This window comes from Archocentrus centrarchus, chromosome 20 (genome assembly GCF_007364275.1).
Source record: "Archocentrus centrarchus isolate MPI-CPG fArcCen1 chromosome 20, fArcCen1, whole genome shotgun sequence".
Classification (NCBI taxonomy): Eukaryota; Metazoa; Chordata; class Actinopteri; order Cichliformes; family Cichlidae; genus Archocentrus; species Archocentrus centrarchus.
In genome coordinates this window covers 12,222,438-12,238,821 of record NC_044365.1, presented here as the reverse complement: position 1 = coordinate 12,238,821, position 16,384 = coordinate 12,222,438, and the positions used below count along the sequence as shown (strand labels likewise).

The following is a 16,384-nucleotide window of genomic DNA, read 5'->3' as shown; positions in this document are numbered from 1 at the left end:
ACGTACATGCAAATATTATCCAAGGTCTTCCTGAAACCCTTTTTCTTTTGGTAGAGCTCGGAGCTCGTTCCATCCAAAAAGACTCTTTCACAGGCAAAGAGAAGCGTTTTAGCAGACTGGTTCATCCCGCTGATGGCCCGTGATTAATCCCATGTCTGAGGAGGACCTGGTCTATATTTATGCCATTAAAGCAGTGGCAATGAGTAGCCTGTGCCTTGGGTTAAATGAGATTTTTTTTTTTTTTTACTAACCTTGGGATACAAAAAAAAAAAAAACCTTCAGCATGATTAAGGTCATATTCACGTCAAACAAAGCAGTGAGTGCTCTGAGTGGGGGGCTTTTTTTAATGTAGCACAAACCCGGAAGGTCTCCATTTGCCTGATTCAAAATATGACAAGTGTCGACACTTTACTGCACTCATCCAAGTTTTAAAGCACCAATCTCAATTGGCCTGCGAATACTCGGTCAGCCAGGTCACAGAATAGCAGTGACTCAACAAAGCAGGAAGTCACATGTAAAAAAGATCGACGTTAGAGGATGTTTTCAGAAAAGTAGCACGCCTTCGAAGTTGGTCCTAGTGCCAGGAGAAAATTAATTTAACAAGCAAGCAGACAGAAGACAAAAGTAGGCAGAAAATATAATATATCAAATATGGATACACACAAGCACCAATGCCCACAAACACACACACTTACACAGCGCCACTCTGTACCAGAACAATTAATCCTTCTGTTCTGGCTTCACAGATAGCCCCTCTTTGAAAAACTGCCATTCTGCCCCAGATAGTCAGGCAATAAGATTGGTCACAGCCAATATGTTTGAAACATTGTAATTGCATCTCTGCTTCAGACTGTATAATTTCTCTTTCTATATCTGAGTTCTATAATTATATATCGTCACATGTGTTTAAGCAATTAAATTTTTTGAAAAGTCATTTCAGTTCCATTATTTTATTCAGAGTGCGCCGTGTCCTTAAGTGCACGGACTGATGTCGGAGTCGCAAACCTGCAGACTTGTGACTGACTGAAATGCAGATCTCTTGTGCTGCTTTGATAGAATGATTAAAAATTCCTATCAGTTTAAATCACACATTATAACTGCGTCCCGTTGTTTCGTTACGACGCATGATCATATTTGTCTGACACACAATCATGCGTGTGCTTTTTAAATTAGTTGTTCGCCATAGAAATGTTAATGATACAGTAATTATACACTGGATGGGAGAACCTTCAATTACAGTTTTCTATTTGCACGGAGGTCATTTCCTTGACGGAAATGAGGACGGCTGAGTGTCGTGGAGCACAAATGTAAAAATTTGTCGTAGAAGTGTGCTGCTTACACAGAACATTAAATAAATAGAGTATGATCAGAACTCATTTCAATGCAAAGAAATGATAAGAAAGCTATAATCTCAACTAAGGGGTGGAGAATTGAGTTGAGAATTAAGCTGGATTTTAAGAGTTAGCGTGTCCAACGTGCACCGACCTAAATATTCTGTTTAAGGAAGTTAACTTAGCGGCAAATGTTTGTTTCTGTCTGCTGCAGATCATGATATTACTAAGATATTTATCACACCGGTGTCTAAATGCTGACAGGTTGATGATAAGCATGCTTGCGGTTTGGTTTAGTTTCACTGATTTGTAATTCATCACATGACATATTATGCCTCTCTGTGCATTGTGATGTTATTTATGACAGAGATCTGCAGACATTGGCTTTTTTGACAGACTGGCAGTCGTGTTTTTTTGTTATTGTTTTTTTTTTTTTTGGGGCCCTTCTTGACAGGTCTATGACGATTTGCCAGTGAAGCATTACATTAATCAAGGCTGCAAAAACATCTTTCCACCAAGATGCTTCACTGCAAAATCCTTTGTGCCCTTCTTTTCTGTTTGCCGGGGAAGACTTTGCTCATCTTCACAAGTTGAAATTCAGAGTGTGTTATTTTTACATCGTGAAACTCCGTCACAGACTTCAGGAGACAGGCCCTAAGAACGACTTTGCTGTCATTTAGGTCCTTTGCTTTACAGCGACTCTGCATGAATGTAAAGCATTCTCACTCTTTTGATCACTTGAAAGACTTCCCAGTCCAGCAACCCCAGTTATGTGAGTACCACGTGGGACAATCACTGCAGTGTCTGACCCGGTGCATTTAGGTACCTGTTTTCTCAGATTCTTGATCCATTCACATTTCACCTCATTTATAGCAATGTTCTGTTTTCCGCTGTTCCTCAACAAATGAGCCGTGAGTAATCCAAACATTTACTACACTGACGTTCTGATACGCATGACAGCTAATCAACATCAGTGCTTAAATGGAAGCAATGTGACAGGCTTATAGCAGAGTGATGCGTAATGATGGAAGGGCAGCACAACGAGTGGGGTGGGGGTTAAAACATTTTCCACCAGACATGATGAACACAATACAACTGGCAAACATTTTCCACTGTTCCATATTGAACAGAACAGGCTTGTTGGTTTTTATATTTTTTTTAAATAATCTATTATGTTTGAAATGAAAATGGCACGGAAGAAATGGGGACATTATTTTAGAAACAGTGTTGATGTGTGACTAAAAAGCTCAAATCTTCTACAGAAAGTGGCATACTGTGCAAACCGGACGCCGTTGCACGCCGATCTTGGAAGTCAGATTGTGTCTGTTTAGGCTCAATCAGTCAGCCTACAGACCTACAAACCTACAGTGGTCAGCTAGAGTCAAACATGCTAATAAAGTCAGCAGTTTAAGGGCATATCAGGCTGCTTGGAGATGGCCTTGTATTCTTTCAGAAAATCTTTATTATTAGCAAGAATTTGGTTCTTTTCATAGCTTCTTTCATTCAGTTATAACCAGAGGAGGCAAGCATGCATGACAAATACACAAAAGGAAGCAGTGTATTCAGCCATTGTCTGTTTTATGTATGTCGGTTGAATCCAGTTAATGCAATTTTCTCATGAAAGACTTTTAGTGAACAAAAGCAAGAATGACCTCACCTCTTCATAAGTCAGTTTGTTTTTCATGGCTCTTGTCTTTATTTAGAAAATGTGGTCAGATTCAGGTAATGGGCCAGCTAAAAACACTGTTTTATTATTGATAAGCGATAGAAGACGGCACAGAAGGAAGATGAATGCAACACAGGCTTCATTCCATGCTTTCACCTTAACATTGTTGCGTCATAAGGAGTCATAGCCATAGTAACTCAATTAAGTCTGTGAAGAGAGTATATGTAACAGGTGATTCTGTAAGTGAAAGAGCACCAAAGTAGTGTCCTCAGCATGCCAATAGCCCTGTTTGTAATCCATTCCAGTAGCATTGCTGTTAGTGACTAAGAGACGGTTTATGCAAAGAGACAAGGGGGAAGGAAGTGGCTGGTCCTAACAAAAGACGCTCAGTCGGATGAGAGAAGGGCTGATCGATAGAGCCTTGAGAGAGCTATCAATCAGAGCTCCAGCCTAGTAAATTATGGTTTTATTAGTATTGAGCTGACCACTGCTGGGAGAGACCTTAAGACAATGAGATGCTGGTCCACAACAGAGGAGGGAAATTTGCGTTGACCCCTCCCCCTCCCCCTCCCCCTCCCCCTCCCCCACCCCCACCACCCCCCATCTCTGGCCAACTTCATATGGACTGATTGAATTCCAGTTAGATCATGACATGTAGGAACTAGAGCTCCCCTGTTGTCATAGCAAATAGGAGTGATTCATGGGAAGGGATAAAGTGAGGGCGCAGAGCAATGCACTCTGGGAGATGCAGTTTGCAATGGCACAGCGACTAAATTGAGGAAAGTAGATCGCAAAGCAGCAGAAATGCAATTCCAGCACTGCCGGGCCCTCATTCCCGGCCTGCTCTCTGAGGACTAACTCATTTAGGAGCAGCAGGGGAAACTCAATAGGGCCAATTGAGAGAATAATATATCGAATCTAGCGGTTGAGTGGGCTGCTTGGGCATGGTTGAGGACTGTGGAGGTGAAGTATGTGCTTAGTGTCTGAAAACCCAAGTATTGTGAAGCAACATACATACCTGTATGCAAATACATATGCACAGACACATGCTTTTAACTTTACAGAGTAGTATTTGCATATAAGCTGCAAGTATTTAAAATGGCCAGATAGCTATTACAAATAAAGAAGTGTTTACACCTACAATCATGAATCTGTTGTGTATAATTTTGAATGTTTAATGGCAGTTATGTTTAGTGAAGGTAGTTGCACAGCTGTAGAGATGTTGGTTGTTTCCTTGTTGATTTTAGTGGTTCTCAAACTGGAGAGTGTATCCTCTTGGGAAATCAGAGCCATTCCAGTTAAAGCATCGCTCATATTTGTGTTCAGACTAATTGTTAAATGTAAGTATGTGAACACTCATCACCCGTTCTTTAAGCAGTTAACATGATAAACATAGTGCTAAAAACCTCCATGTAGCAAAGTGTTTCTAAGAGTCTACAGTGTGGCTGTAGACTCCTGTGCTGCATTTACTTGTTCACATGTAGTAGGCACTCATCTTCAGCTGCACTAGCAATTATTCTCTGCTGTAGCCACCGTACTACAACTAAAAAAAAGTTCATTTGCTGCTGCGTTAAAGGGCCTTTTCACAGCAGCCATTTTGTCCTAGCACGGTAAACATGAATGTAAATGATCATATAATTGATGGCTCTGTTTCATTTAATGTTTCTTAGCTATTTCAGTGAGCCAACACAGCACCAGGGCCTTGGCCAATCTAATTATGTTAATAATAACAACTGTGTTTACTCTGCAATGACTGCATAACAAAACAGCTGATGTGAAGAGGGCCTTTTTTTTTTTTTTTTTTTTTATTTGCAAGCACAGAACTACTTTGTTGGTTTGTTTCACCGTGGAACTCTGTTCTGTAACTGCTTTAATGCAGCATTGAAGTTGACTCACAGGCACTGCGTGCATCAGTGCACGAAATGATCCCAGTGCACAACTGAAACATGCCTCTTACATGTGATATGAGGCAAGAATGATTGGCTCATGCCTGCTTGATGCTTGCATTACGTCAGAACACACATACAGTAAAGCATAAAGTTTTGCCTTTCTCCTAAATCTCCTGCGAGGTGAAGTGCCTAAAAATCTTATTTGCATGCTGCCTGCAGATGGAGTTTATGGTGATAGATGGTTCAATCTAGGCAACAAGGCAAGACCATCATTATGTTGATAGTTGGAGACAGAGCAGCGGTTTAACAGTTAAACCTGACCAGGTGTTATTCTCACATATCCCACTGCTGTGCTGGTTTTCTATCTGTGTCATATTTTGGTGAAATTGAAGTTTCGCTAAGAAGTCCTAAAAGACTTGTGAGTCCACTTTGGGAAGCACAGGCATTAGGTTAAGGCTCTAGGTGGATGTGAGAAGCTAATGAAAGTGGGGTATATCTGGCCAGCAGAGAGGTGAGTTGTGCCTGGGGCAGGATGCAGCAGCTTAAGAATTGTAATTACAGCATTATGGTGGAGGTTGACTGGATTAGGGCCCCGGCAACAGGCTGAGACCAGGATAGAAGGCCAGGAAATGGCCATGGACTAGACATTATTAGCCTTGGTTGACAGCTTAAGACCATGCCTGTCAACACACTGCTTCTTCTCCCTTAGTGAGTACTCAAGGTCAGGGAGATGCTGATGTACAGGCAAAAGAAAACATTTGTGCACAAGTCTGCACTTCCCACAAGCGTTTTTTTTTTTTTTTAAACACACAGACACGTGCACATTTGCACAATTACATTGCACATTAAAGCATCGCCTTGAACACACAAACCCGCACGCGTGTTTAGCGAGTCCAGCGGGAGCCGAGCAGCTGCTGATCTGGACTGGGCTCGGTGTGAGCCGCAGAGCTCTGCCCTCTCCCTCAGTCAACACGATAATCCACTCTGAAAATGACTAGATTAAGACAAATCAAACACACGATAATATGATGAGAACTGGATGGTAAGAAAGGGCTAAAATCACTGAAAGCCTTAAAGGAGCAAGCACGCTTTTGGCGAAATGGGTTTCTTCACCAAGTTGATCAGGACGTTAGAATAAATTGGCAGCCGGTTGCCACACTGTGAGATCACAAAGCGCTTTTATTTTTCCATTTCAGGATCAGAAGGTTTGCGTAATTGTCCATCAAAAGATATTTCCTTGAAAAGAAAAAGAGCGCATCTTGACAGCTGAATATTAGGTTGTGGCAAATGTTGCATGAATGTGTCGCAGCTTTTCATCGACACTAAATATTCACAAGACAGTTAGCAGAGTCAGACTGGGCTAAAGCATTAGCATGCACAGAAGCAGACTTAATTAATACTGAATACACAAAGATTAAATTGCTGCAGTTTTGGCTTTGTGTTGTGTTGATTCCAGCGTCTGTTTGCCATAGAAGCCAGTAAATACTTTTCAAATAAACCTGCCCAGCTATTAGAGAAAGTGAGAAAACACCAACTTTTGGCACTCTTTCTGAGATCTATTCCACACAAAAGCCTTCTTATACATAGTTTTCATATGGCTTGGTCCTAAGCTGCTCTCTCTCTGTTCCACTCTGTCCACACATTTCCACCTACCTCTTACCCAAAACCTTCCATCTTAATTCTTTCCAGCTCATGACAAGCCTCTGCCAGATCTGAGACAGATTAAAAAGTGCAGAGAGTGGTTGAATAAAGGAGAGAAAAGCAAGTTAAATAAATCTTCATTTCAACAATTTGAACCCTATTGAGTTGGAATCATCCAGGGACATGCTTTTTATTAAAAGGCTGCCAGTGGCCGCGGCTTTGATTGTAATTGCGTTGACCCAGCACCCCCACCGTTTCACATGCACGCACACACGTACGCACTTCTCTCCGACATCTTCCGACATCTTCCGACATCCCGATAAAGTCTTGTGCTTTCAACCTCATTAAACCTCTCATTTATATTAAACAGCCGATAAGTCCCTCTACCCTGGTATGCATCTCCCAGAGGCACACAACTCCCACAAGGATGCGATTTGGCTGCACCCACGTTGCACTGGGGCCTCAGCTCCCACACCCCATAATTCTCCTCTTTTTTTTTTTTTTTTTGTAAATCCTTTCATTTGTTTACAAAGAGCTCAGCAGCACATCCTCCTCTTCGCTCTCCTCCCCTCCATCCTGCTCCTCTGTCTCCCTGCTGCTCTTGTTAAATTTTTACTCCCCTTTTTTCTTGGCCGGGAGCCAGCGGCGTGTTGCGAGACATCAATATTAGCCAGGGCCTCCTGGTTTAAAGCGTGCTTTAGAGTATAGAGTTGAACCACGCTGGACTGTCTAGCTGCAAGGGAGCTATCTGTAATAGGTCCTGTACAGGGAGCTCTTTTCCAGTGCATTCCCCTGGCTGCCCACAAGCTGCTACAATGATTTGTGAGAAATAAGGACAATGCCTGGGTTTTATTTTCTTCTATTTTCTTTTCATTTTTCCCAATCTACTTCCTCTTGCTTTGACTTCCATCGTCTCTATCCAAAATACCGTATTTGACAGGCTATTGGTTGTTAAAGACTGGAGACACTATTTGGGCCCATTGGTCCCAGACCAACCACTAACCATGTTCAGCTGTCAAGACAGACACACACTGACTGTGAGTGGGCTCAATAACCACCAGTGCAGCACATTGACCATGTGGCAAATGCCACTGGTCCATTTACTGGGGTTCATTGTTAGAGAGAGCTATCTATTGGCCTATGGGAATTCCATTGAGCTTTATCCAGCTCTGACTACTGCACGACCCGTTTCACACTACTGAACCAGAAAATACCGAGATGTAAGCTGAGATTGATACTGAATCACTGTTTCTATGTTTTTGGTGTATTGGTGGGACGCCTTTGGGAGTCATTTCACTGACCCATTTCTTTTCTTTTTTTGTGTGAACACTATCATATGTGCATTACCTTGTAGTCCCCTATTTATAGACTGCAATAGAAGAAAAGGAGCAATAATACTTACATTTTACATTCTACTGGATTTAAAATATAATGGCTTATATTGACCATTTTTATGTAATGAAATACATGTATGTGATAAATATGAATAGATATCCTAGCATCAATATCAATCCAAAGGAAAAAAAAAATGACTTAGCTACATAGCACTTTGTGTTTACTGCTAGTTAGCAAACATTCGTATGCTAAGAGCCTAAAATGAAGCTGGTGAATGGTAAACAGTAAGGAAGTAGGAAAGTATTTTGAGACTAAATTTGCATGTTACTGCTTGAGATTAGTCTGTGTGATTGCGTGTCTGACTGATAATTTGTGAGCAAGTCTTCTCTTTCCCGGTCCATGTAGGAAGTCCCTGGCAGCCCTCCGTTTTTGGAGCGTCCCGTTAACTCTGTTCTGGAGGGCCATGAACGCCGGATCTCCCACACTCTCTCTGACTCCACTGGGAGCTCAAACAGCATCTCCACTCCACGAGCTAACGCGATAGGACGCATCGGTGAGTGTAATATGTCAACACTTTTATTTCATTCTCCTTTTTTTCTTTTCTTCACCTTTATGTCTCTTTCAACTTCAACTTGATAGAAATTACTCCACAAATTGGATTTATGTTTGGCCAAGCTCTCCTGATTCACCTTGATGGAAACTATGGATGACTCGTTAACCTCATATACACTGAATATATTTTCTGACATACTCGGATCAATTTTAACATTAGCCAAAGCACCTCTGAAATGCATCGCCTTAACCCCCCCCCCCCCCCCCCCCCCCCCCCCCCCCCCCAAATCACATTTCAAGGTGCGCTGTTTCACTATTTAAACCTCCCAGGGATTAATGTCAGCCTCAATCCTCCCCACCTTCACTTCACTCCTGACTGGTTTCACTTGGGTCAATTTCCATTCTACCCAGATGACATCATCGGGCTGAGATCTTGGCTCTTCAGATGTATTAGAATTGGCAATTCAATCCTCAAGTAATCACTGCTGTCATCTCAGCACCGGCAGACTTTTCGCATATGCGTGTACGCAGAAGCTGAAGGTAGCTGCATCAGTGTGGGGAGGGCATGTTTGTGGAAAATGATGGAGTATAGGCAAATGTATCCACCCCGGTTTTCATCCTTCACTTCTTTTTCATTCTCTTTCTCACCTTCCTTATCTTTCTTCTTCCTCACTTTTTAAAATCCATATTATTCCCTTTATCCTTTTCTGTCTCCTCTCCTTTTTAAATCAGCTTTCACCTCATGATCTCTTTGTCTTTAGTCTTTCTCCTTTTTCACCTATCACCCCATCATCCTTCTACACACTCTGCAAAGTGAATTTGCAATCTATCAATGATCTACTCTTTCTCCCTTTCTGCCCTTCTCTCAGTCATTCTCCCGTTTCTTTTCTATAACCTCCCCACCATCTCCCCCAAGAGTGGTGCCACACTGCCACTGATCATAGAAGATCAGAGACTGTGTCAGAAGCATCTGTTGGTTAATTAAGCTTTCAGATCAATAGGGCTTGCCCCTGACACTCACTCTCCCTCTGTCTCCTCTTCTCTTTTTTTTTTTTTCGCTCTTTCATCATGCTTTTCTCCTCCAACCCCAATCAAATGTTTTCAAATTGGTTGGGTTTTCCCTCTCACTTTGACTTATTTATTCCGCCGGCTTTCCGATGCAGGTTTTTCAGAACGCCGCTCTGATCATGAGCAGCAAAGTGTGGGGGCACTGATGGAAAAGTTTTTTTGCTATTCAAACCTCAAGGGCGTGCAGCTCTCGTCTCAATTCTGGAGAGTGGGAGTCAAATGAGCCAAGTGGAAAAGTTTTCAAGGTGGGGGCGGAGTAGGTGCTAAAGCAGTAAGTTATCACAGCTAAAGCTCAGCTGAGCCTCAGATCTTTGACTTTGCTTCTCTCGCTGCAAGAATATGCCAGTTCCTTTTCTTCTATGTCTTCAGGCTGTCTCTGAGTCATGTCCTCATTAACCCATGCCTACTTCCTCTGACATGTCTTCATCTTTTAAACTGACACAATTCTGCTATTTAAGTCTACTATGCAGTGACACTTATTCGTATTTATTTTTGCAACACAACACTGCCGCACTGAGGAGAAATGCAGCACCTAAGATGTATATTATGATAAATGCGATACGCCATCCCCCAGTCACACATTGTCCAAGAGCAGTACCTCAAACTGTATGTTGAACATGGCAACATTTCTAAAAATCCTCTGAAAGCAAAAGTAGACACTACGTTCAATTAATGTGTCATACTCCACAACTTTGAACAGATTTATATGGCCTCATATTTCTCATATTTCAGTCCCATTGCACTTAGCACTTAGCCATGCAGTCTGCCTTTACAAACATTTGTAAAAGGACGGATTATTCTAAAGAGCTCGATGAATTCGAGCGTGGTTCTGTAACAGGATGTGCCAGCAAGTCGGTTTGTGAAATTTCTTCCCTCCTAGAAATTGCCCGATCAACTGTAAGTGGGATTTTTGCAAAGTGGAAGCCGAGTGCATCAAAGTTTCCAGCGCTCTGCTGATTCGGTGGATCCAAACCTCCTCTGGCATTAACATCAGCACAAAAAGTGTGCACCGGGAACTTCATGACATGGGTTTCCACAGCTGAGCAGCTCCTCTAGGGGTAATGCATAGGTGGTCCAGTACTTCGTAGACTTTCTCCCCCCCCCCCCCTCTCTGTGTCCATCTCCAGAAATAGGCCCCATGGTGGGTTCAGCCTGGTGTGTATTATCTTAGAGTTGTGAATCTGTTTTTCTGTGTCGTCATAGCAAACTGGGGTCCTGACCACACACACTTTAGCTGAGGAAGTGAGTACTTTGGCTAGTGTTTAAATGTCTGTCGGTCTGCGGTCAGATTTTGTCAAAACAATAACGTCACAGCTGTGAGTGTTGAGTATTCTTGTAATCATGTAGAAATTACTACTGAGCACTGACAGGTTGGATGGTCAACTTGTTAACAGTCATCACAGCTGGTGTGATCCCAGTGATCACCCCTATACTGTATATGCTTTTTTCCCTAAGTCGCAATGACTTCAACAGTGCCAGTATTTACAGTGAAGGCAAAGAGCATAAATATTCCTCACATATCTTACACATTTATATTTATCTACCATGTGGACAGCACTTTAAAGTCTGTGTACTGCAGCCACCTACTTTAGCAACGCACAGTGTCGTGAAAATACATGTGAAGTTGTCACAGTGAAATGTATTCATCAGTATTGATGGTAAATGTCTGCAGGTTAGACAGAGGATAGCTGTTTCTGCTCTATCTTCTCCTCTGTGTTATTTCATACGGGCTCAGACATATTGCCTGGCGTGTGAGATGTGACAGTTGTGGTTAGGGGACAGATGTTGAGATTGGCTCAGCAAGGTCGGGAAGCGCACAGCCGCCAGGGCTTGACTGACAACTTGATTTTGACCTGCTAAATTTCTGAAACATGAAGGCCAGAGGTGTGGAGTTTGGGATATGGTAGGGTGCACTTACTGCATTACCTACACACAGTGGCATACAAACTAAAATATGCACTCTCACGTAGAGCCTCTACTGTACATCAGGTTATACCCACTGATGTGAGCTGCACATTTTCCTTCAGAGCAAACAGTGATTACAGACAAAACTCTGAGGTATTTTATCTCTTAAAAGACAACAAAGGAACTCTCTAACCAAATCAAACACTCTCCTCTGATGCTCCACTGCATTACGCTGCCTGCGCTGCTCTAAATGAATCGAGACACAGAGGTAAATGGGATGGAATGGTTTTGCTGTTCAAGAATTAAGACCTGACTATGATTGTGAGTTATTGCAGATGGCAGCAAGTCAATTCAGTGAAATTGTAAACTCCATATTTCTGCCAAGCTATGATTGTTATTGTCATGCTCTCTGTGTTCTGTAAGAAAAAAAAAAAGAGCAAATAGCTGCAATGTCCCACAGATGCTTCATCTCACCTTATGTATTGATCAGGATCTCGACTGTCCAGTATTCACAGGTTGCTTGCTTGCAGCTCCTGAAACAGGAGGAAAAGGCCTCGAGTCTCTGGGGGTAATTGGTGCAATTGAATGGAATTATAGGAATTGTAATTATTATGGCAACAGCAAAGACATGCTAGCACAGGAGACAGGTGTTATTAAGCTAGTATAGTGCTATTATATTGATCATGGGAACACTTTGCTGTGATCTTCTCTGTAGTATTTTGGGCTGTCATTCAGAACTGTCTGCAAGGTGTGTAATTCAGCTGATCAATAGTTCCAGGTAATCCCATTCTCTGTTTGCTTCAGTAAGCCGTGCGGTGCTGTGATACTGTCAGCTTTAGCTTCACACCTGCGCCCACCATGCATCGAGGCATCGCGGCCAAAGGCTGGATCTGCAGTTTAGCAGGTGGTGAACATACAGCGCTCTGCTTGACTCTGTGCTCGAATTAAACGACTTCTTGACACTTTTGTTTTCTTTTTGTTCTGTTCTTCCATCCATACCTGTGTTTTTGCCCTCTAGAGGTGAAGGGATAGAGACTTGGCAAAGATGCTTTCTCATTTAAAGAGAGAAAAAAAGCCAAACAAGCAGAAGAAAGACTGAATTGTATGAAAAGGAAATCTGGAGCTGAGTAAAATCTCCTGCATGTGCACACTGTGATAGCGACAGCCGGGGCTTTCCGCAAAGGTCGTTAGCATCACACCCAGCTTTCGCCTTTCCGCTCTGTCTAATTGAAAAGTGCCACTGGGTGTGGGGTCCACACGCTGGGGTGAAAATTAAGGCTCGTGCACCGATGCTTTCTATGCACGTGGCTGTTTGACCGAAACTGAGTGCACACCTAGCAGCGAGGGACAGGCAGTAAAGTAGACTGGAGGTGGGAACCAGGCAAGCGGACCCCACGCTGTTGTCACACAGGAAAGTAGGTGTTTGCAGGATGTAATGTGTGCGATGCAGGTGAGGGTGTAAAATCCTGCAGACACATTGACCCAAATTAAAAAACAAGTGTGTTTTACCCTTTAGCGATTAAAAAATCTTCTGTTGGATTTTTAATAAAGCACATAATGACTCATACATCATAACTCATAAACCTCTGGAAGACTCAGACACTTTAATCTGTTTGTAGTAGTATCTAAGTGTTAGTGTCCCCCCCTGGGAAGACAGAACTCATCCTCCCTGTATGCTCACCTATGAGAAGAAGAGTGATCTCTTTTTTAATATGCTGTCTGGCCTGATCAAGATCATACAGTGTTATCCTGAAATTTTACCCTTTTCTGTGCTTTGCTGTGCTCATTCGTTGTAGTAGCATGAATGTAGGTGTAGCAGCAATCATTTAAACATATTCTGTCAAAATAGATTTTGGGGGAAAAAAAGAAAAAAAGGATGAAGTAATTGCAGGATGCACTTTGTTTCAAGATGTTTAGAAGAAAAAAACCCCTTTTATTAAAGAAAGTTTTGCATGATATAATTATATCACCTTTTAGTTATATAAGAGCATGGGCATTATAATTGCCAACAATTATGAGAGCGGGGGAAGTTTTACTTTCAGAAATACCTGTGCATATCAGCAATGTTATATTTAAAATCTAATTTGTGCGATATTGTGCTTTCATAGATTCATGTTTGTTTTTGTGAAAAAGCAGAAAAGGGAAACAAGCGATTTCTCCAGAATGCTATCCACTACCATACAGTAGCTGTAATTTGTATAAATATAAACTAATGTTATAAACCAACCCGTTATAAACAAATCAAGTGACAGTAATTTTTTTTTTTTTTTTCCTTTAGCATGCTCGCCCTGGACTTTGAGCTACTCTGGCTGCTGTTTGTGTGAAAAATATTGAAGCGATTATGATGCTATTTCCTGCAATTGCATCTACAGGCTAAATAAAAGCCTTGGTTGTGCGCTGTTCTTCATTTAACAGCATCGATGGGTTGACCTCTAGAAGAGAAAAACCTTTTAGTCTCTTCGTGATAATATGTCTCAGAGTAGTGGTCTGACGATGTATTGAAGACAGTCTCTGCCAGTAGCAATGACTTCCATATATTTCATGGAGATGTTTTAGCATTAACCTGTCATCACCTTATTTTTCCAAGCATACACTTATAACAGACGCACTTTTGTCAGTATGTGGTCATAGAGACCTTCAGCCAGGGTTCTAAATATAAAAGAAATTGACTGGATGTTAAATGTTCTGTTCCTGTGTCCACGAGAATCATTTATTAACTCCATATGTCTCTATAAGTTACACTCTTTGGTAGTTCCTGTTCATATCCCGGACGTCCTGTGTTTCCCTACAAGGAAGAGACTGTCATAAACCCAATCTACTAACTGCTCTGATCAATAGCATTAATGAAAGAATCCCTTGTGGAACATGGGGGAATACTGTTGAAAAATGGCACTGATGTCCCTTAGTGTACATAAAGGCTTTGGCTTCCACTGGTATGTACTTAGGGTGATTACCTGCTGCAATCCGTGTATGGGAATGATAGCTGTGACAGCATGGGTCAACTAATGATCTCTCCTCCTCCCTGATCAATAGGCCAAAGTGTCACAGGAGGAGGGAGGAAGAGAGAATGTAGAGGAAAAGAAAGTGCATGATGGGACAGAGATGGAGGAAATCACGCAGGAGAAAGAAGATGGAGTGAGGCTATTAGTGTGACCTCTCACCTCGCAGCTCAATGTTTCAACAGGTAACGCTTGGTCAGATGGCAGAAAAAGAGAAGAGCGAAACTCTGATCTGTTTGGATGGATGCAGCCAGGTGGCCTCTGGAGCCAGAGAGCTCATCTGTCTCCATATGCTCTCTCTGCTACAGGGAGCAAGAACATCTCTGCTTCAATATTGTGGGCCTAAGGGCCACTTCAGTACACAGTTGTAGAAATGTGGCATTCACCATGCTTGGCATGGCTGCAATAATGTAGCACTAAACATGTAAACTCCTTAGTTGAGTTCTGTTTCTCACTGAAAATCTGTCATCTGAGATGCAGCAATGAAACCTAATTTTCTAGCATTCAAATTAACAGCCAGAGTGATCGTATAGACTTTAATAGGTTTCAGCTGTTAACTGTGATCCTGCTAATCCTTCACAATACAGTATTATTGCAAGATGGCAAACCATACCAAACAACCTGTGTTTTATTATTAGTGGAACAACAAATGTATTGGGGGTCTGGGGGTGGTGGATGTACCTGCTTCTGTCAGTGTGACTCAGGAGAGGTTATGCTCAAGCATGGTATGAAAAAGGTGACATAATCGTGTTGCCACACAACTCTTTCCTTAACTGCATAGATGTTAAGCATGAATCAGGAGCTCTGTAACAATTACCTAATAGCCCCTTTGTAAAAAGTTAGCCTGCTGTGAACAATTACTCATTATTAGAGTAAAATTTGTCCCTATCTGACTTCACATACATACACTGTATTGCCAAAAGTATTCGCTCATCTGTCTTCACATGCATATGAACTTGAGTGACATCCCATTCTTAATCTATAGGGTTTAATATGATGTGGGCCCAGCCTTTGCAGCTATAACAGCTTCAACTCTTCTGGGAAGGCTTTCCACAAGGTTTTGGAGTGTTTATGGGAATTTTTGACCATTCTTCCTGAAGCGCATTTGAGGTCAGACACTGATGTTGGATGAGGCCTGGCTCGCAGTCTCTGCTCTAATTCATCCCAAAGGTGTTCTGTTGGGTTGAGATCAGGACTCTGTTCAGGCCAGTCAAGTTCTTTCACACCAAACCTGCTCATCCATGTCTTTATTGTTAATGCTTTGTGCACTGATGTGCGGTCATGTTGGAACAGAAAGGGGCCACCCACAAACTTGGGTGCATGAAATTGTCCAAAATGTCTTGGGATGCTGAAGCATTAACCCTTTAACTCAACGTTAAGAGTTCCTTTCACTGGAACTAAGGGGCCGAGCCCAGCTCCTTAAAAACAAGCCCACACCATAATCCCCCCTCCACCAAACTTTACACTTGTCACAGTGCAGTCAGAAAAGTACCCTTCTCCTGGCAATCATCAAACCCAGGCTCATCCACCGGATTGCCAGACAGAGAAGCATGATTTATCACTCCAGAGAACATGCCTTCACTGCTCTAGAGTCTGGTGGTGGCGTGCTTTACACCACTGCATCTGACGCTTTGCATTGTGCTTGGTGATGTAAGGCTTGGATGCAGCTGCAAAGCCATGGAAACCCATTCCATGAAGCTCTCTATGCACTGTTCTTGAGCTAATCTGAAGGCCACATGAAGTTTGAAGGTCTGTAGGAGGTGACTCTGCAGAAAGTTGGTGACCTCTGTGCACCATGCACCTCAGGATCTGCTGACCCTGCTCTGTGATTTTACGTGGCCTACCAGTTTGAGGCTGAGTTGCTGTCATTCCCCAATCGCTTCCACTTTGTTATAATCCCACTAACAGTTGACTGTGGAAGATTTAGTAGAGAGGAAATTTCATGACTGGACTTCTTGCAAAGGTGCCATCCTATCACGGTACCATGCTGGAATTGAC

General features: G+C 42.3%; 1 protein-coding gene across 3 annotated transcripts in view; it reads left to right on the top strand.

Moving 5' to 3' along the window:
- Positions 1 to 16,384, top strand: part of pard3aa (par-3 family cell polarity regulator alpha, a) — a 315,863-nt gene that overhangs the window by 180,184 nt on the left and 119,295 nt on the right. For all 3 annotated transcript variants that reach the window (XM_030756195.1, XM_030756194.1, XM_030756193.1), the window contains one exon: positions 8,268 to 8,415. In XM_030756195.1, the coding sequence (XP_030612055.1) occupies positions 8,268 to 8,415 (148 nt within the window). The remainder of the gene's footprint in view (positions 1 to 8,267; positions 8,416 to 16,384) is intronic.